Source organism: Fulvia fulva, chromosome 9 (genome assembly GCF_020509005.1).
Source record: "Fulvia fulva chromosome 9, complete sequence".
In the NCBI taxonomy this organism is placed as follows: domain Eukaryota; kingdom Fungi; phylum Ascomycota; class Dothideomycetes; order Mycosphaerellales; family Mycosphaerellaceae; genus Fulvia; species Fulvia fulva.
This window is the reverse complement of record NC_063020.1, coordinates 1,075,086-1,092,956: the sequence shown is the minus strand read 5'-3', so window position 1 is coordinate 1,092,956 and position 17,871 is coordinate 1,075,086. Positions and strand designations below refer to the sequence as shown.

General features: G+C 52.2%; 10 protein-coding genes across 10 annotated transcripts; 3 read left to right on the top strand and 7 right to left on the bottom strand.

Annotated features, from left to right (window-relative positions):
• Nucleotides 1-107: 107 nt before the first annotated feature.
• Nucleotides 108-1,064, bottom strand: CLAFUR5_09075 (uncharacterized protein; the record flags this gene model as incomplete). The annotated part of the gene is made up of 4 exons (XM_047908223.1): nt 108-560; nt 609-794; nt 845-974; nt 1,024-1,064. 4 exons carry the CDS (start codon nt 1,062-1,064, stop codon nt 108-110), a joined length of 810 nt encoding a protein of 269 aa, XP_047766575.1.
• Nucleotides 1,065-1,327: 263 nt separating this feature from the next.
• Nucleotides 1,328-2,351, top strand: CLAFUR5_09074 (uncharacterized protein; the record flags this gene model as incomplete). Its single annotated transcript, XM_047908222.1, has 4 exons — nt 1,328-1,407; nt 1,463-1,589; nt 1,653-1,838; nt 1,887-2,351. The coding sequence occupies 4 exons, from the start codon at nt 1,328-1,330 to the stop codon at nt 2,349-2,351; spliced, it is 858 nt and encodes a 285-aa protein (XP_047766574.1).
• A 375-nt stretch (nt 2,352-2,726) lies between these two features.
• CLAFUR5_09073 (uncharacterized protein) lies at nt 2,727-3,340 on the bottom strand (the record flags this gene model as incomplete). Its single annotated transcript, XM_047908221.1, has 2 exons — nt 2,727-3,206; nt 3,260-3,340. The coding sequence occupies 2 exons, from the start codon at nt 3,338-3,340 to the stop codon at nt 2,727-2,729; spliced, it is 561 nt and encodes a 186-aa protein (XP_047766581.1).
• A 1,203-nt stretch (nt 3,341-4,543) lies between these two features.
• On the bottom strand, nt 4,544-6,226 carry CLAFUR5_09072 (Hexose transporter 2; the record flags this gene model as incomplete). Its single annotated transcript, XM_047908220.1, has 3 exons — nt 4,544-5,004; nt 5,060-6,118; nt 6,172-6,226. 3 exons carry the CDS (start codon nt 6,224-6,226, stop codon nt 4,544-4,546), a joined length of 1,575 nt encoding a protein of 524 aa, XP_047766580.1.
• A 1,816-nt stretch (nt 6,227-8,042) lies between these two features.
• Nucleotides 8,043-8,847, bottom strand: CLAFUR5_09071 (uncharacterized protein; the record flags this gene model as incomplete). The annotated part of the gene is made up of 2 exons (XM_047908219.1): nt 8,043-8,632; nt 8,691-8,847. The coding sequence occupies 2 exons, from the start codon at nt 8,845-8,847 to the stop codon at nt 8,043-8,045; spliced, it is 747 nt and encodes a 248-aa protein (XP_047766579.1).
• Nucleotides 8,848-9,399: 552 nt separating this feature from the next.
• Nucleotides 9,400-11,541, bottom strand: CLAFUR5_09070 (uncharacterized protein; the record flags this gene model as incomplete). The annotated part of the gene is made up of 1 exon (XM_047908218.1): nt 9,400-11,541. The coding sequence occupies one exon, from the start codon at nt 11,539-11,541 to the stop codon at nt 9,400-9,402; it is 2,142 nt and encodes a 713-aa protein (XP_047766578.1).
• Nucleotides 11,542-12,101: 560 nt separating this feature from the next.
• Nucleotides 12,102-12,749, top strand: CLAFUR5_09069 (uncharacterized protein; the record flags this gene model as incomplete). Its single annotated transcript, XM_047908217.1, has 2 exons — nt 12,102-12,388; nt 12,452-12,749. 2 exons carry the CDS (start codon nt 12,102-12,104, stop codon nt 12,747-12,749), a joined length of 585 nt encoding a protein of 194 aa, XP_047766087.1.
• A 772-nt stretch (nt 12,750-13,521) lies between these two features.
• Nucleotides 13,522-15,576, bottom strand: CLAFUR5_09068 (Phospholipid:diacylglycerol acyltransferase; the record flags this gene model as incomplete). The annotated part of the gene is made up of 3 exons (XM_047908216.1): nt 13,522-13,892; nt 13,943-15,146; nt 15,217-15,576. 3 exons carry the CDS (start codon nt 15,574-15,576, stop codon nt 13,522-13,524), a joined length of 1,935 nt encoding a protein of 644 aa, XP_047766088.1.
• A 283-nt stretch (nt 15,577-15,859) lies between these two features.
• On the top strand, nt 15,860-16,630 carry CLAFUR5_09067 (N-alpha-acetyltransferase 30; the record flags this gene model as incomplete). The annotated part of the gene is made up of 2 exons (XM_047908215.1): nt 15,860-16,072; nt 16,127-16,630. The coding sequence occupies 2 exons, from the start codon at nt 15,860-15,862 to the stop codon at nt 16,628-16,630; spliced, it is 717 nt and encodes a 238-aa protein (XP_047766083.1).
• A 33-nt stretch (nt 16,631-16,663) lies between these two features.
• On the bottom strand, nt 16,664-17,519 carry CLAFUR5_09066 (uncharacterized protein; the record flags this gene model as incomplete). The annotated part of the gene is made up of 2 exons (XM_047908214.1): nt 16,664-17,287; nt 17,328-17,519. The coding sequence occupies 2 exons, from the start codon at nt 17,517-17,519 to the stop codon at nt 16,664-16,666; spliced, it is 816 nt and encodes a 271-aa protein (XP_047766084.1).
• Between the last annotated feature and the right edge of the window lie 352 nt (nt 17,520-17,871).

The following is a 17,871-nucleotide window of genomic DNA, read 5'->3' as shown; positions in this document are numbered from 1 at the left end:
GATGCCCGCTCACTTTTTCACGACAGTCTCCAGCCATGTCAGACCGAGGGCGCCCTCCTCGATCCCGGATGCGTTTTCTAGGCCTCGTCCCTGCGTCATGAAACTTTCTAGTTATATTCAACCCTTGTCAGCTCATCCCTGATAGCGTTGAATGAACTAATGGCCTCCTGGAAGACAGCTTCTGGTACCGGCCAGACGCGGTCTAGGTCCGCATAGCGGCGATACGTCTTGCTCACGGCAAGGCCTTTCAAATTCTTTGCCGCAGTGCCCTCCGCTATGGCATCGTACTCGCTTCGTTGTATAGCGCAAATTACGGTCAGCTGTACAAGCTCGGTAAGCGGCCCTAAAAGAGACCATGCCTCCGCATCCTCGAGCACCCGCTTGAACCTGAGGCACATGTTCGATAAAGCGGAGTGGCGGACGAGAATGCCTACGTCAGCGTCATGACTGAAGCACGCAATGTATAGCTTGGTGAAGGCCACATTCTCCTCGATCGGCAGTCGACCCAAGCGGTTGACCATAGCCAGCTCCGTAGGTCGCTTCAGTCCAGTGACGAGATACTGCAAGCATTAGCCACCAATGCATTGAAGTCTCGATTTCGACTATACCTTGTCTGATGCAGCACGGAGTTTCCTCGCAAGGCCAAAGGTCTCCGTCGTTGCCTTGCTTCTCAGGATCTCGAAGCTATCGGCCGCTAAGGGCGCCCACTCCAGTGGATTTTCGTAGATGTGTCGGAACAAAGCATCCATGACTTCGCCATCTTCCTCCACCTCGACCACCCCAGCTTGTGCTTCCTGTCATATGTTAGCGCCATCACCAATGGCACAAATAACAGACGCCCCACCTTGAAGCCACCGCGGCAAGCGCCTTCGAAAAAGCCCGACTTGCTGGACACGATACATTTGTGGACTCGGAACTCTCTGCCATCACACGCGCGGACGATCAGGTCAGAGTGGTTGCCAGAAGCATAGAGCCTGTTTGCATCAGCTGCAGATCCAGAGACGATGGCAGAGAAGTACCCACGCTGGCAGCACGCTCGTGGTCTCCGCGGTGGTTGATGACATTGTTGCTGTCACTCGGCGTTTATTGGCTTGGTAGTGAAGTTGTCGTCAAGTTTGAGGATGAAGGGCACGGAAATGGAAGATGGCACTAGCGCGACAGGGATTACGTGCAGTGACGCACGAAGCACAAGCTGGACGCAATATTCACTTGCCCTTCCCTCCCAGATAGCCACCCAAGCTACTGCGTTTCATTAACCGCGCCACGAGGCACGTGCGCGCGCACTCTTGTGCCACGATCAAAATGCCGTTCGGCCACATCTCTCATCATGCTCGACAACACAATCCGCATACGACCGCACGAAATGGACAACATGGCTGCGTCTCGCGCACAACCGACGCTCCCTCAGTATGTCAGCGCACATCTGTCCGTCACCGCGGTAGGCTAACAAATGTCATCACAGACTGCTAAAATCACAAGAACATGCCGACTTCCTCATTCGCACCAAGACTCGCGAGTTCCCAGTCCACAAGTGCATCATCTCGACTCGATCAGCCTTCTTTAGAGGTGCTACCCGTGGGGACTTTAAGGTAAGGGATTGGAGTTCGGCGCCAGTGTCCTTTGTCGTGATGCCAAGTACTGACCTGTCAAAGGAGGCGCACAATGGTATCGTGGAAGTCGAGGAACGTGCAGAAGTTATTGAAGCGCTTCTTGAACTGATCTACGAGACACCTCTAAGCTTCATCCCACGGAAGGATGACACTTGGGAGGTCAAAGATCAGAAGGCTACATTGGGCAATGTCCAGCTCGCGATCGATCTTCAGCTCGCTGCAGACAAGGTTAGTCTATGATAACGATGGCAAGACCACGCGCTAATTTTGATGCAGTATCTTGTGTATGGCTATGGCGAAAACCTCACCCTGGCCATTGCACACTGTTTCGACAACTTCGACAAAGGCATCGTAGATGGACGCGAGTTGGCAGTGCAGATGGCGACACAGGTCTTCCGGAAAGACGTCAAAGTCGACATAGTCCCACGTGTATGGACAGTCCTCACTTTGGCGAAGTCTCTCGAGGAGTTGATGGCAGATCCGGGAGCGTGGGCCCTTCTACTCCGACATGGCGACTTGCTCAAAGCCATTACTGAGGTCGCGCTGAAGTATCATGAGGACATAATGCCGCCATGCCGACTCACGGATCTGGGACAGGAAATGTACTGGTCCAATATCATTGGTGCGGTATGCAGATTGGCTGAGGTTGACGCGAAAGGTGAGAAGTACAGTGTCAAGGAAGTTCTTGCTGGCATCAAGGTTCTCTGCAGGGAGCTCGACACCGGCTCGCCGGGGGACTGAGTGTGGATACATACTGGCTCGATGAACTACCTACGGGCTATTCTCATGCCATGAAAGATCTTCTGCACTGGTGGGTGACTACTTGTTGAACGCAGACAGCTGGCTGAGGAGGCACAGTGTCAGCATAACAGCTGAAGCTCAGATAATTCGAGACCCGACGCCGATGCCAGGCTCTATGGGATTTTATACCAATACTGCAATGATTCCTATGTTGTGTGAAAGCGCTCCACCGGCATACTCGCTGCTTAACATGTGTTCCTTACAGCTATACTCGGCCCCTTTTGATGTGGTGATAGATGCCCACCGATCCATGCTCGACTAGAGTCTAGTGAACGCTCGTACATCCATGGTCGTTGCTTTGGTAACGACCACCTGTTATGCATCAGCGGCCTCCTGCAAGGTGCCATACGTGTCCAATTCATTGATCAAGTCGGTCAATTTCGCCTCCACAACAACCGTCTCTTCATCGACCTTGACATCGCAGAGCGAGCAGATTGTCTCAATGGCCATCTTCCAATAGGTGAATCTCAGCTTCTCCGCTTCCTGATCATCTATCGTCAACAGAAGAGCCTCTGCCGGTGTTTCCAGCACGACTTTCATAAAAGCTCGTGCATAATTCTCACTCTCGTTGAGCATTTGCCAGGCTTCGTGGTCAGCTACGATATATTGGGCGTTGTTTGTGAGCGTTGCCAATATGAACAAGCGAGGGTAGATCTCGACTCTGATATCCGTGCCTAGACTGTTGAGCAAAACTCGCAGCCCAGCTCGGAGCTGCCGATGATCTTGTGGGTCAATCTTTGAAAAGCTGAAGATGATGGTCTTAGTCATATCTGCGTCAAGACCATTGATGAGGTACTGTATCAATTAGTCACGATCATCTCCCACTGTTCCTCGGCGGGCAGGCTCACCTTGTCCGCAGCTGTTTGCAATTCGATGGCCAGCTGCACGTTTTCCATTGTGGACAACCTCTCCAAGTCGGACTTGCTCATCTCCTTCCGGGCCACAAACTCCAGCGGAGCTTCGTAGATATGTTGTAGAAGTGCCTCTATCACTTCAGCTCGCTCCTCGACTTCGATGACGCCGGTCTGTGACTCCTTGTGACATGTTAGTGTGTGATTGAACGTGCGGTCAAAGGGTAATTAACCTTGAAGCCACCTCGATTTGCGCCTCTGAAGAAGGCCGAGCGGTTGGAGACGATACATTTGTGCACGTTGAAGTCTCGAGTTGCTGTCCTGATGATGAGATCCGAGTGCTCACCCGACTCGAGAAGACTTCATCAAGTTAGCTTGCCGCTCATCAGTTGTGTCCTCGAATGCTTACCGTGGAAGTGCCGATGTCTACATTGTGCGCAAGTATTCGTCCGCCGACAGTCTATGCGAGAGCAAAGTCTGAGGTGCCGAGGTGGAGTGTAGAACCTCGTACTCTGGGAGAGCATCCGACCATGCAATATATAGTCCGTGCATTGAGATGTGCTGGTCAAGATATTTAAGCGTAACGACCGACGAGCGCTAGCCATCCACCGTAGCGACGTGTGAGCTTGCGAACACTCGAGCGTAGGTAGTGGCGTCAGCGAGGAGGGAGTGGAGCTCTATCACCAGCCCTCAGCTAGCCTTGGCGCCCGCGCTGATTGGTCAACTTTCAAGTTTTAGGGTCACGTGACCTACCGCACTGTGCCTGTTGGCGAACTCGCAAACATATACTCGTCGCTAACGCCTATGTCGTCGTATAATAAGCACTGTACGTCGGGTAGCGGTAGCGTGGATCGCACGCTACTTTGCAGTCTAGAAGGGTTGGTAGAGAGCTCCACTCCGCTACGCTTACCTTTGGAGGTTCACAACCGCCAACAGCACATTTTACGCCTGGGTCGCATTCACTGATGCTAGCTCGGACCTTCGGCATTCACTCCTCGCTGCATAGCAAATATTCAAGGCTATGATCACCTTTTCTGGCATCAAGGTACGTCTAGGTTCGTGTCTGACCGATCGTGACCATCATCGGAAGCTCTGGCGGCTGTGTAGCAGATCTGGTGTATGGTACGGAATACCAGCCGCTGCATCCTCTAGTGAGATCTGTCACATGTCAATACTGACCCACAGAGCTGACTGGACATTTCCAACACCTGGACAACGAACCTTGCGCTCAATTAGTGCTGAAGCTCCGTCTTTCGCACCCGCAGAATTGCTTGCAGTCCGTTACATACCGCTACCAAGCCCAATGATCTGCTGTCTAGACCACCGTTTACTGTTACTCCACCTCTTGCTTTCCCGTTGCGGCTTCACTTCCACATCTCCACCATCGACCGAACCAATCTTCTCAGCTGGTAGGTGCTCAGCCACCAACACATGCTCCATACCGCCCTGGTACTCGCCAACATCCACCACTTTGTCGCCAAACGCCGCAGCGATTTCTTCGAGAGTCTTATTCTTAGTCTCTGGATAGTAGTAATAGCCAAAGATCAGGAAGCATAGCGTACAGCCGACGAAAACGTAATAGTAGTTCTGCCGGATGGTTGCGAGGGCTCTCGGTGCAGCCTCAATGAGTCCGACAGCGACGGAGAAGTGCGCGAAGCCAGCCACTCCCATCATCTTGCTGCGTAAGGCTATCGGGAGGACTTCTGCTCCATACAGCGAGGCAGCTCCAGCGAAGGCGGCGGCTAGAGATAAGTGGTAGCGAACATGAAATCTGATAGTTGGAGTGAGCAAGCTTACAGTGGCAGATTGTATGCAAATAGATCCCGAAGATAGCAAAGCCTTTACCAACCTCATTGTCACTGTCCTGAAAATTCCATTGCATGATCGCACAGTATGTCTGGATCAGGATCGAGCCGCCCATCCCGGCGAGCAGTAAGTTTCTGCGTCCCCATCGGTCCATCAAGAACCTGTTCGACAATGCCACAGAGATGAACCCGATTGTTCCGTTCACGGCGACCAGGATGAGTCTCGTGTTGGCATCAATGCCTAAAGATGCATAAAGCACAACCTGAAAGTAACCTATCACTTCAGCACCAGCAGTTGCAGTCGCGATACCGATTGTCATGGCGACGATGGCGCGTTTGTAGTGTAGACGGAAGATCTCCTTGATGTTCGTGATCTCGCGGCTGATCTCGAAACTGATCTGCGCGTGCATCAGCTTGAACTCGTGGTCCGCTTCATTATCATCCTCATGTCTCCCTTGATGTAGTCTGGCAAACACTGCGCGAGCACGATCTATCTGACCCATCTTGACCAGCTGACGTGGCGTCTCGGGCATGAACGTAAGCAGTCCACAGAGGAACAACACGCTCCATGGTATCTGGAGCGCGACCGGCAGTCTCCACTGTAGTTGACCATATGGCGCCTGACTGCAGGCGTATCCAGTCCAGTATGAAATGACGATGCCCAGCAGTAGACCAGTACCTGACAGGCCACCAATAAGGCCACGACTGTGTGCAGGCGCTATCTCACTGAGATATAACGCCACTGTCAAAGTCATGCCACCCATACCCAAGCCAGCGAGTGCTCTTCCGCCAACGAACATGCCAATAGATGTCGATGCCGTCTGGATGATCGAGCCGATAGTGACCAGCGTTGTGAGAAGTGTCATGAAGCGGATGCGGCCGAGTCGATCTCCTATCGCAATCTGTAGCAGCGACCCGATAGCTTGACCAGCGGTATATGCAGCGCCTATAGATCCTATGAGCTCGTGTGATGGGTTGTTCATGTACTGAATGAAACTGGCATGTCCAATCGTGGTCGCGGTGACTCCTGTGTCGTAGCCGTAGAAGAATGCTGTGCATGGCAGTCAGTGAATCTGTTGCAGCATTATAACGATTGCTACTTACTGCCCAATGCAGCGAAGAAGCCGATGCATAGCACATATCTGCCGTGCTTCGTCATGATTTCGTTGACCGCAGGCAGTTTTGCTGCGCTATTGGATCGTGAGAGCTGGAGGAGCGAAGGTGAGAAACACAAGAAGTGCTTGCAGACCGTTAGCGACAGCCATATGGTAACTTCTGTCGATGTAGCCGTGCGCTTTCACTTCACGTTTCATGTGGTCGGGGTCTTCCATGTGAGCCGGTTGTGCACATTCAGCAGATCCTTGCCTCGGGTTGGGGAGGGCATGTCTGGGCATGAACTCTGTCACTGTGTTGCCAAGGGTAAGGTACCAAGTAAGCGTGACCTTTCGACAGCTTGGCGACTGCCGCTGATGGATGGAACTTCCGCAGCTGCAGGCGAGAAGTCATGTCACCCGGCTGGGCGGCATCTTGTCTCTATACAAGTCATGTTCCTGTATGCAGTCGCCGAGTTCTGCAGCGGTATGATCCAGAGATCAAAGGCACAGGCATTGCATCGACAGGAAATAGTAGGTGCTGCACTCGTCGCCCCTCAAGGATACAGTGCTCGGCCATGTCTAAGTCCGCATCCGACGAAGTCCCTCACCAGCCTGATGGATCCGCGGCATGCATGACTTACGTATTCTTTGTTGTAGGGGTGATTGACGAGTGTACAAGCTTGCTGAACCATGAAACAATAAGGGTGATCAGATACCTTCTGAATTGCATAAGATGTGTCCATGGTGGCTACAGATATTGCTGATATAGGGTGTGTGTGCCAAGTCCTGACGAATATGGTACCCAAGTCACCTGACTCACAACATTCTTGTCTCTTGCTCATGCGGCTGCGGCCGCGAACTTCAGGCTCGTACAGAATGACGGCTGCATCTGCACGACTCACCGCAAAGAAGAGAAACGCAGATGGCTCGTTTCAGAGATACTTTAACAGCTTCGAAGGGGAAGTTCTGTGCACTTAACGCCTGACGTTGAGACAGACGTTTTTGGCGATTCGGCAGGAGCCGATGCGTGGTCACAAACGAGCCCGTCGTTTACTAATCATCGGGACCTTTTAGAGTTAACTTCGGTAGCTGTCAGCAGCTACCGAGGTTACCCTGGCACCACTTCGATGCAGACAAGGGCTGAAGACGATATCACACCCCAGGCGAATATGCTGTTCCGCGGTGCTGCAGTTCGACTGCGAGCAGATCTGGTAGCCGTTTGTGGTGATCCCTTGACCAACTATCAAGAAGAAGTCATCGTTGATTCGTCTCACCACTAGAAATATCCAGTTGGCCAGCCATACAGATGGAGTCCATCCAAAGGTAGTCCTCAGCATGATGCATGGCATGCTGGCGTAAAGCCTTGTATGCATTACGCCGGACTGTGATTAATGCTCCATCAATGGTAACTTCAGTAAGTGCTGCGGGATCGCCCCAGGTGTACGAAACGGCGTTGAAAGCAGTCCTCGTAGTGAGCGCAGAAATGTCCAGTATACCGACATCAGCAGTAATCAGTTCAAAGGTAAACATATCTCCAGTCTGCTTGACAAGACGAAGCAGGCGTATCTGCTCCTTCGCGTTCGTACGTCAGCAGGTTGATTCGACCGTGTAGCCAGCCCTATACGGTGCAGCAGAATTGTCACAGACTGTCGTGACTGTTACTGAACACCAATGCCGCAACTAAGGAATGTATGACGATGAAAGTGAATAATGTGAACGCGTCTGAGGCGTGCGCGTATTCAGGCTGAATTCGGTCTTGGCATTACTGAACAGTCTTTCTCCTCAACCATCATAACTCCTGTGCTATATCTACAGTCTGTGGTACTGATACAATTCCTTCCATCATAAAACTTTCAACGCTTTCCTACCATTCTCGATGGCTCAAGTCGCCTTCACAGGCCTCGGTCGACTTGCAGCCGACATCTTAATCTTCCCATCCGGTGTCCTGTCGTTCTTGCCCGCAAAGATCTTAGGCAAAGGCCTAGGACCACCATTATTCACCGAAGTCTTAGGTCCTGCAGTCTTAACAGGACCATTCGACAAGCCTGCTGCCTTGACAGGTTGAGGCCTGCTCGCTGGCGATATCCTGATCTTGCCATCCGCTGTTCTGTCCCCCTTCCCAGCGGCAATCTTGTTCAGACCAGAGCCTGCGGCCTTTTGTGGAAATGCCTGTGTTGGTTTCTTCGCAGGTAGGTTTCGCTGTGGACCTGACAGTGGTGGCTTGGAAGGCATGGCTCTGGGTGCTGGCGTTGGACTCGATGTGATGGCCTTGGGTTTCGACTTCGCTGTTGAGACGCTCTTGGGTACTGCTGTCGGAGCCTTATTCACAGGCTTACTCACAGCCGGCGACCGCTTCACTGCAGTCTTCTTCTCCGCGCTCCCGGTGCTTCCAGATGGCGCCGTCGCATCGATAATGGACTGGCCATAGTTGTTGATGTAACCACCAACTCCTCCTATGGCACCTGCAATGCCTATAAGTCAGAAAAAGACAACATTAGTAGTCTCGTTCGCGCGAAGGAGCAGACAGACCTTGCGCACTTTGGCTTACACCTCGACCTGTGTTCTCTACCAGGTTTCCTACTCCGCCGACTGCGTTACCGGCCATGGAGCCGCCGGCTTGGATTGTGGTGTTGGCGGCGTTGTAGACTTTGTCTACGACCCAGTCTTTGGCCCATTGGAATACCATGGCTGCTGTTGTTGAAGTCACTTGTAAGGTGGATGAGAAGATTGGTATGCAGAGTTGTGATAATACAGCTCTCGATGAAATCTACACAGAGTACAGCAAATCCAGCATCAATTCCGGAAGAACACAGCTTGCACAGATGCAATGGACCCTCACACCTTCGCCTTGGTCACGACCGGGTATGATTGCAGATCTCCAAACATCTAGAAACCTGAAGTGTACCACCACGACGTTCGCTTGGCTGCTGATGAACGTCATATCGCAGGGTCTCACGACGAATGCAGCACATGCACCGCCACAGACCCACAGTCTCATTCCTTGCTTTTTCGAGACACGCGGACACGGCTCGCACGGGTTGCCACATGTCACGCGAGCTTCTACGGTAACGTTGTGGAGGGGAGCTCTTTCGACGATGATCCGTTCTTTGGATATAGTGCGATTGGAACTCCGACTGTATCTCGAATGTGAAAATCATCATGCTTAAACTGCCGCACTCATAGGCGAAGTATGATATCACGCCGTTCATACACTGACAGGAATGCGATCTACATGCTGCTATACCTCCGCAGGCCTTTTCTGAAGGACCTCCTGGTTGTTAGTCTGCTTCTTGATCTTTCTGATATCCCCACCCACAGGCGCGCTCTTGACAGACGCAGCTTTCGTCGCAGTCGCAGGCGCTGGCGTTGCCTTCGCCCAATGCTCTGTCGTGCTTGCAGCTCCATTTATCTGTGGAACCTTCTTAACGTTCTTCGCAGTCAAAGGTATCTTCTTGCTCGCCACCGGTGCTTTCGCCATGCCATTCGATGTATTCTTGCTTGCTGTAGGAGGCCCTTTCGATACAACATTTGTTGGCTTTGCGGGCACTGCTGCCTTCGTAGCAGGGGAAATAGCACCCTTCGCTGGAGCTGCTGCTGCGGTCTTCGGTGCTCTTGAGGCTGCGAGCTTCTTCACCTGCTGGCCGGCTGTGTGAATGGCCATGGTGCTGATAGGTCGTGTAATCATGCTTTCCATGTTGGCAAGCGGAACCTGTGCTCGTACGTTCTGCGCAGGCGTTGTGGCAGATCCGCTGTTGGCCAGCTGATTCACTGCCCTTGGCAAGTTTCTCTTGGTGTCACTATCAACAGACTTCGGCGCTCCAGGTGCACTGGCCACTTTCTTCGCGATGGCTGGATCGCCTGACTTCTGCAATGTGTCTTTCATCGCCGCTTGTGTCAGTGGCGCTGTCTTCAGTAACTTGTTGATCACGCTGTTCGGCAGAGGGTTTTGTTTGTTGGCTGCCATTAACGCCCTCCTCATGGCTTCCTGAGAGATTGGTGCCTTCGGGGCCTTGCCAAGAGTCAGGAGGTTGAATTGTTGCGACTGCGCCACTTTACGCATCATCTGGTCAAAGTTTAAGGGCTCTGTCATGTCGATGCTCGACATCATGCCAGCTGCTGACGTGATGGGTCCGAAGATACTCAAGAACTCGTCCCATCCACCACCTTTGACAGAGGTCGATATTGACTTGGCGTGCACAGGCTTCCGCTTGCCTTCTGCAGCTGCCAAAGCTTTTGCTGGGTCTTCGACTGGGAAGTTGCCAAATTTGTAATAGTACTCCAAGATATAGTCCTTCTCGCGCCAACGGTTCAGAAGCCACCGGCTGAATGCCTCGTCATCTTCATAAGGTATGTCTGAGATCTTGTAGCGTCGCCAGTACATGTTAACCGACTTGGGTGGCCGTCCTTCCAGAAATGATGACTTCAGTGTGAAGATGTCCTGTCCATACATGCCTGCCGGTACGCCTTCATATGCTATGGTGCAGTCGTAGAGCCAATTCGTGGTCGGTCGCAGTTCTTTCAGACAGAATTGTAGGCCAGTACTGCGTGGTAACAGTTGATGTCTCATGTCTGGTACACCAGTCTTCTCTGCCCATCTTGCTGACTTTTCTCTGGTGGACGCAGATAGATTAGTACCCTCAGGGAATATGAGCAGCCACATAGGATCAAGAGGGCTCTTCAAGTGGTCCAAATGCTTCTTAAAGCTATATCGATCTTGCTCCCACTTTCGGCTGAGGAAGATGAAGTTATAGAATTGGCAGCCCCAGCCAATAATTGGAAGATTCTTCAGTGATTCCTTGAGGATAATGTAGATGCGACCATGCATTTTGTTCGTGTAGGCGATCCACCAGAGATAAAGCCAGTCAGTATACAGCTGATGGTTGCCCATGAGCACGAGCCGATGAGGAAAGTTGCATTTCAACGTGCCATCATCCATCACGAAAAGCTGACCTTTCATGCTCTTGTCCCCGCTCACCCTTACTACAGTCGGGGCCCACCACTGTGTGATGGTGGTCATCAAGACGGCGAAAGACTCCTTCGTCCAGGCCATGTAGGCATTGTAGAATTTGGGGTCGATCAGCTTAAGTGGTGCTCCAATGAATTGTGAAGCTGATATCGTCATGACTCCGGACAGAAAGGTCGACGCCGCGGAAAATGCTCGCTCTGCTTGTCCCATGCCACCATGCTGAATTGGATTCGGATTGGCATCACCTCCAGACTTCAAAGTGGCTCCTGCCTGCTTGATAGACTTCGCTGCTGGTTTCTTGGTGCCATTCGGGTCAGTCACTGCCTTCGCCATCTTTCCTTGTCTAGCGGTCGACTTGGACGCTACATTCGTGGTCAGCTTGCCGTCGACTTTGGAGCCCGCCTTCGTCGACATGCTGTGATGCTCCAGGATGCAGCAATGCTGCCAGCGTATCTAGGTCATATCGGCAAGTCCGATACTTGGTCACACAAACGTGCCCGAGATGTTGTCCTTGCACAACCAGCTGAAGTCAACTTGCATGGACGCCATGATATCAGACGCCACGGTTGGTGACCCTTGCTACACAACACAACCGACACCAGCCACAGCTCTTCATCTTTCGCCTTGCATGAGCGAGGATCGTTTCTGGCAATTCTGGTAACACAACAGCTTCCTTGTCAGTTTCGACGTCACTGACTGGGGTCTTGCTTGGGTGCTTACGCCACAATCTCCATTTCTTGGTTCATGACCAGCCCCTGCGAATGTGGGTAGTATCATCAACCCACTTTGTTGCCCACCGCATCACAATTGCATAGTCACTCCATATTGTGGACCGTAGTTCAGGGACTTTGTAGACCCTCGAGCGCGTCGTTCGGTTCCTGCATTCTTCTCCACATCCTGAAAGAGTCCAGTTTTGTTCGCCTAGTTTGAAGGTCGTCTCAGCAAAGCGTTCATCCATACAAATCATCGTGAATATGGCGACCACAGCTCAAGGAAGGCCACAAGTTAACGGTGTTGCGAGGAGGCAATCCGCACCAAGAGCTCCGATCAAGAAGCCCTATCAGCCAGCGGCAACACAAGGCAAGAAGGCGATGCCAAACGGAGCAGCGAGAGCACCTCCCAGAACAGCACCACCACAGAAATCGGCATCGATCGCTGGCGAGAGTCCACACAACGGAGTGACATCCGCATACGCCATCATGGCTTCCAGAATCGCGAACCGAGTCGCAGAGATGGCTGAAAGCATCACATTCGTGGAACGGTATGCGTAGTCAACGTCGTTAAAGCAGACACCTGAATGAAAGCGACTGACATCTGTGGACAGGCCCAAGCCTCAGGAGCCTGAGCTGACCGCTCAGCCAGAAGAGCGGAAGCGACCGCGAAAGCTCGACATCAGGCTGAACAATGGCTCGTCGGACCACGTGGCGTTCTCGGCGCCGTTCCTCGATAACACGTTGCAGAAGATGTTGCAGCTGCAGAACAGGATGCTCAAGACCACTGCTGATCTGGCGAAGGCGGAGAATGTCGACGAGAAAGTGATCAAAGAGCAAGCAGCTCAGGCCGCGGAGCTGAGCCGTATCATTGCGTTGATATGTGCGGAGAAGGCCAGGCAAGGAGCATAGACACTGAAAATCGTGAGAGTGAGTGTAGTGGTCAGGAAAGTGAGAGGGAGAGTGCAAGGTGAAGGGAAAGCATGAAGCGCGGCGACCTCGGCATTGCCGCGGAAGTCGTGGCAGTCTTCAAAACATCGACATCGACAGGACAATCGGGTGGGAGTTATGGACGAGCGACACTGTTTGCCCACGATATGAGCGATGAGCATTGTATCTATATGCATGGCGTTTGGACAGTATGATTTATGGATAAGAGAGCAGAAATGATGACGATGCGTGATCAGAGACTACATGTAGCCATCAGCACCATGAACAATAAGGTCTACACACTTACACACGGAGTAGTCAGAGCGGCGAGGAAAGTTCAATTGGACTTGATTTCCCGAGTACTCCCATCTGTCCTCTGTTCTCTACCTGTGGATTTCCGCTGCGACTCGTGTGTAATGAAAGATGACCAACATCCTAGCAATCTTGTTACCCTCCTATCAGCAGAGCAAAATGGGTATCATTCCTTTCCTCTTCTTCGCCTCCAACCTAATTCACAATACTACTCAGCCAATGGCTCCCCTCTATCTTGCTCGGCCCTGACCCCTGCCCGTATTCCTTCCAGCCACTCATCCACAAAATCCCATAAGATGAGGACAAAAGCAACCGCGCACGTCAACGTCACTGTCAGGGTAATTCCTAGCACCGGTCTCTCAATATAGAGTTCGTAGACTAGTCTCAGAGGATGATCATGCATCGGAGCTTGACTTTGCATCGGCTCATGACCCGCTGATTCCTAGTCTCTGGCTGGCTCAGGCTCTTCATCGTAGATCTTCACTTTTTCGGCATACTCGTGAATATCGCTGACGACTCGCTCCTCGACTAAATGTCCTTTGCCGCCGGCGACTCGAAGGATGAGATCGTTCAGTGAGGACCGTCCAAGGATGTCGACGTGGTCGGCTGTGTTAGGGCCACCACGAGGGCTATACATGTCCGGTTCGTGCGGCATTTCTACTGTCTTGACCGGTATGCCGGCGGGGTTGTACCGATTGATTTTCCAGCCTTTGTTGCACATGTAACCTGTCGAGAGCAGGTTTACTGTGCCGTCACCTTCGCCCATTACGACGCCGTGATCGACTTGGCCATCAGGCGTGTTGACTGTGGTGTCTGATGGTCATGTTAGCATGTTGTGACGACAGTGAGAATGGTCGGCTTACCAATGGTGACCATAGTCTGGTTGTTCAAGTCCTTTTCTTCGTGGTAAAAGTATGCTCTTTCCGTTGGCTTACCAATGCCATAAAAGCAATATATCTTCATATTCGGCGCAAGTGGCAGGCGGGTCTCAAGCGGGTTCATCCATTTCGCAGGGATGAGTTGATTGTCTTCGACCTCTTTCTTGCTGTGCGCGACGCCATGGCTGTATGAGGTTTGCACAGCATTGACGTACCAGTCCGGGGTGTTCTTGTACAGATATGGTAATGCTTCGTTGACTGTCAAATTGCCAGGAGTCCTAGTGTTATTGACCTCCTTGAAGCTGACGAACTTTCCATGAGTCACCGTCTGGTTGAACTTGTCGTCAGGGGCACCATTCTCATCACCCCAAACAGCGTTTCCGCCGATTGGCAGCATGGACGAGATGCCGGGCATAGCTCTGAATATCTCCGCGCGTTCTGCTCGCGACAAGAACTTCTCGAGACCATAGACAGCAAAAGCGTTGAGTTGGACAGTATCTCGCATCTCACCACTCAACACAGCTGGAAGGTCCTTCAGAGCGCCAAGCATGCATCCGGAGATGTTGATCCAGGCTTCGATGTGGTCGTCGACCCAGGTCTTGCCACCGTTACCATGACCTTCTGCTTCAACCCAGTGGAGGAAGTAGAACAGCACTTGGGATCCCATGGAATGCGATAGTAGCACAACCTTCTCTCCACTGACGTGCTTGCCAACTTCGATGTGGTTCTTCAGCCTGGTAAAATACTGATCGCGAATCTCGTAATTCATGTAGCTTAGCCGCCAATCATACGCAGCTGTAAAAGCGTTCGTGGGATCATACCCTATCGTCGCCAGATTCTCCAGAATCTTGTTCCAGATCCAGTATCCTGTTATGAAGAAATCGGCAGCATCGAAACCTTGGGACGAACGCAGCTTTATGCCAGGCGGGTCGAGACCAGTGATCTTATCCAACATGATATGTCTCTTCCAGCTTGCCTTGTCAAGCACCAACGCCCTCATCATGCTCCACGATCCCCACAACCTCTTTCTGAAGTACTGTCTCGACTCGTCTTCGGTGCCCCAGCTTTCCAGTCCAGTCGAGATAACTCCAGGTATCATGATGACGGGATATTTGGCTTTAATGCCTTCTTGTCGCGCATGTAGACCGACAGCGAATGAATCGTAATCAACGGCTTCTTTCTCACGGGACTACACGTCGAGCAGCTTCGTCAACATCAGCTTAAGAAATGCAAAGCAGAACAATAAGAGTTGCACATACCTGAAGATCACGAATATCGCGGATCAAACCAGTAGGTAGGACGTCCAGGACACTATCCAGGTTCATCTCCTCCAGACCAGCCATCGTGATCAACTTGTCGATGCCGCCATTACTACCGGCGAAGAAGCCTGCAGCGAGCAGGCCGAATAATCCACCCAGACCAAAGATCCATGCATTTCGCCTCTTGCCGCCTCGTGGCTTGACCTGTCTCTTGAGCTTCTCGAGTCTCTCTTTAGGCACGATCCGGTATGCGTCTCCTCCAGCTTCTTTCGGTGCTGCAGGCGCAGGACTTGAGTCGCGTGAACTCGCTGGGGGGTCGTCGTCACGACCGCCAAATATGCGTCGCCTCGGCGTCGACATAGTGATATGGATTGTAACGATGTTGTTTTGGGAAGAAGTGTTTGGCTGCGCGGAAAAGTCCGGGTCCTTCTGAAACACGTCACTGCCAAGACACGCGACCAGCAAGGATCTTCTGCATACTGTATGTGTGCTTTCACATGCCGCTTCCTTTTCTCGCACCTTTCTGTAATCTGACTGCATGTCAAGTACATATTTTCGTTCCCAAGCCGGCGCAGGGGCCACCCAGAAGTCCAGAGTTGCCTCATGAAACCTCGGCAGGACCACACAGTCCCAGACAAGCGGTATGGGCGATAAGGCGGCTCAAGGGACACAAAATGCCACCAGCAACAGTTCGGGAACGGCCGCAGATGACCTTCGATATGTCTGCTATGGCAAAGAGAAAGAGTCACCGTACTTACCGGCGATCAAACAGCTGATCAGTAAAGATCTGTCTGAGCCGTATAGTATCTATGTCTACAGATATTTTCTGTATCAATGGGGCGACCTATGCTTCATGGTATCAAACACAATCATCAATCTCTTTGAAGGCTCTACTGACAGCTTTGCAAAGGCGCTCGATAGTTCAGACACCCTCATCGGCGTAATCGTCTGCAAACTCGAACCCCACCGCGGCGGCCCTCTCCGCGGCTACATCGCCATGCTCGCCACCCAAGCCGAGCACCGCGGAAAAGGTATAGCCGGTAAACTCGTGCGTCTTGCCTTGGATGCCATGAAAGCTCAGGACGCCGATGAAATCGCTCTCGAGACCGAAGTCGACAATATTCCCAGTTTGCGGATTTACGAGAAATTGGGATTCATCAGAACGAAGCGGTTGCATCGGTACTATCTAAGTGGGACGTCGGCGTTTCGTTTGATCCTGTACCTGAAGGAGGGAATCCCGTATATGATGACGTATCCGCCGGAGTATGGAGGCGAGATGGGCTATGGAGATGAAGGGAGAGAAGGGTATGGTGGTGGAATGGGGCTGAGAGAGCAGGATTTGATTGAGCGGCAGGCGGCACAGATGAGGATTGAGGATGCGTATGACGAGAGTCATGATGTTCGAGGTGTATGATCGTGACGCCGCTTTCAACGGTTCATCCACCGATCACCCAAACACCGTCATCTCGTCCCAGATCAAGCCTTGCGACTTCGCACCAAGCTCCTTCTCGATCTCCGACCTCTGTGCGGCCTCCAATCTCTCGGTCGGATCAGTCCAGCTCTGGAGGCCCTCGCCGTGCAGCAACTGCTCGATCAGCTGCTCCTCCACCTGTTGCGGCAGATCAAGCTTACACACCCACCACACTGCCTTCATCCGCTCCGTCTGAGTCCTCCGATCCTCCCTGATGAACTCAACGCTCTTCATACGCCCTCGATTCACAGGTCCAATCGCTTTGAGCCATTGCATACATCGACATTTGGTGATGTATAGCGATCCTGTACGATTGATAGGCCACCAGATCCTTTCGAATTTCAGGATGAAGACGTGCTTGGAGAAGAAGATATCGAGTGCCTCCTCTCGGATTTGTCTGCCTACGCGACACAGATCGGGAACATGGACGGTGGTTCTGGTTCCAGAGATGAGGAGAGCACGGTCACGCTCCAGAGCGCAGGTCAAGTGCTGCTTGCCTCTGTTGACGATGGCAAGTTCCCAAATTTGATCGCGGAGCTCGCTCGGCAGGGACAGCAGAGTTGCTCGTGGTTGTAGGACGGATGCTGCGTCGCTTTGGAACTGTCAGCACGTGCGAATGAGTCAAAAAGGTAGCAGCTACTTGCCTCGCAATAGCTGCCTTGACCTCTTCCTCGAGAATCCCCAAAATCCTTTGTGCGGCACGACTACCTGCTTTAGCCGCGGTAGCAGATGAAAGCTGTGGCATGCGATTCTTGATGATGTCCTCGAGCGCTCGACTAGCGGTGGCGATGTCTTCGTACTTGTCGAACATGCTGGGCCGAGTGGCATCCATGTTTGTGTAGGCGTGTGTCTAGGGGAGCAGCAGAAAGGTTCAAGCGCTTTGAACATGTCGAGAACCGAGAACGAGCGATGAACGCGACTCGCGACGTCGGAAAGATTGAGTGTCAGTGAATAGTAACGGAGAAACCCGGCTGTCGCGCACATGCACTGCGTTAAGCCGACGCTTGACTTCTGTTCCTTTCCTACCTCATTCGCCACACTACGCAGGCATAATCAGCAACAACACGATTATCATGTCCACAAAAACGACCCACGAATCCATCACTCGCACTAACCCTACCAACAACATGGCGCAGAATTCAACAGCACTATCAGGACTCCAGGGCCTCCCAGCGGAACTGCGG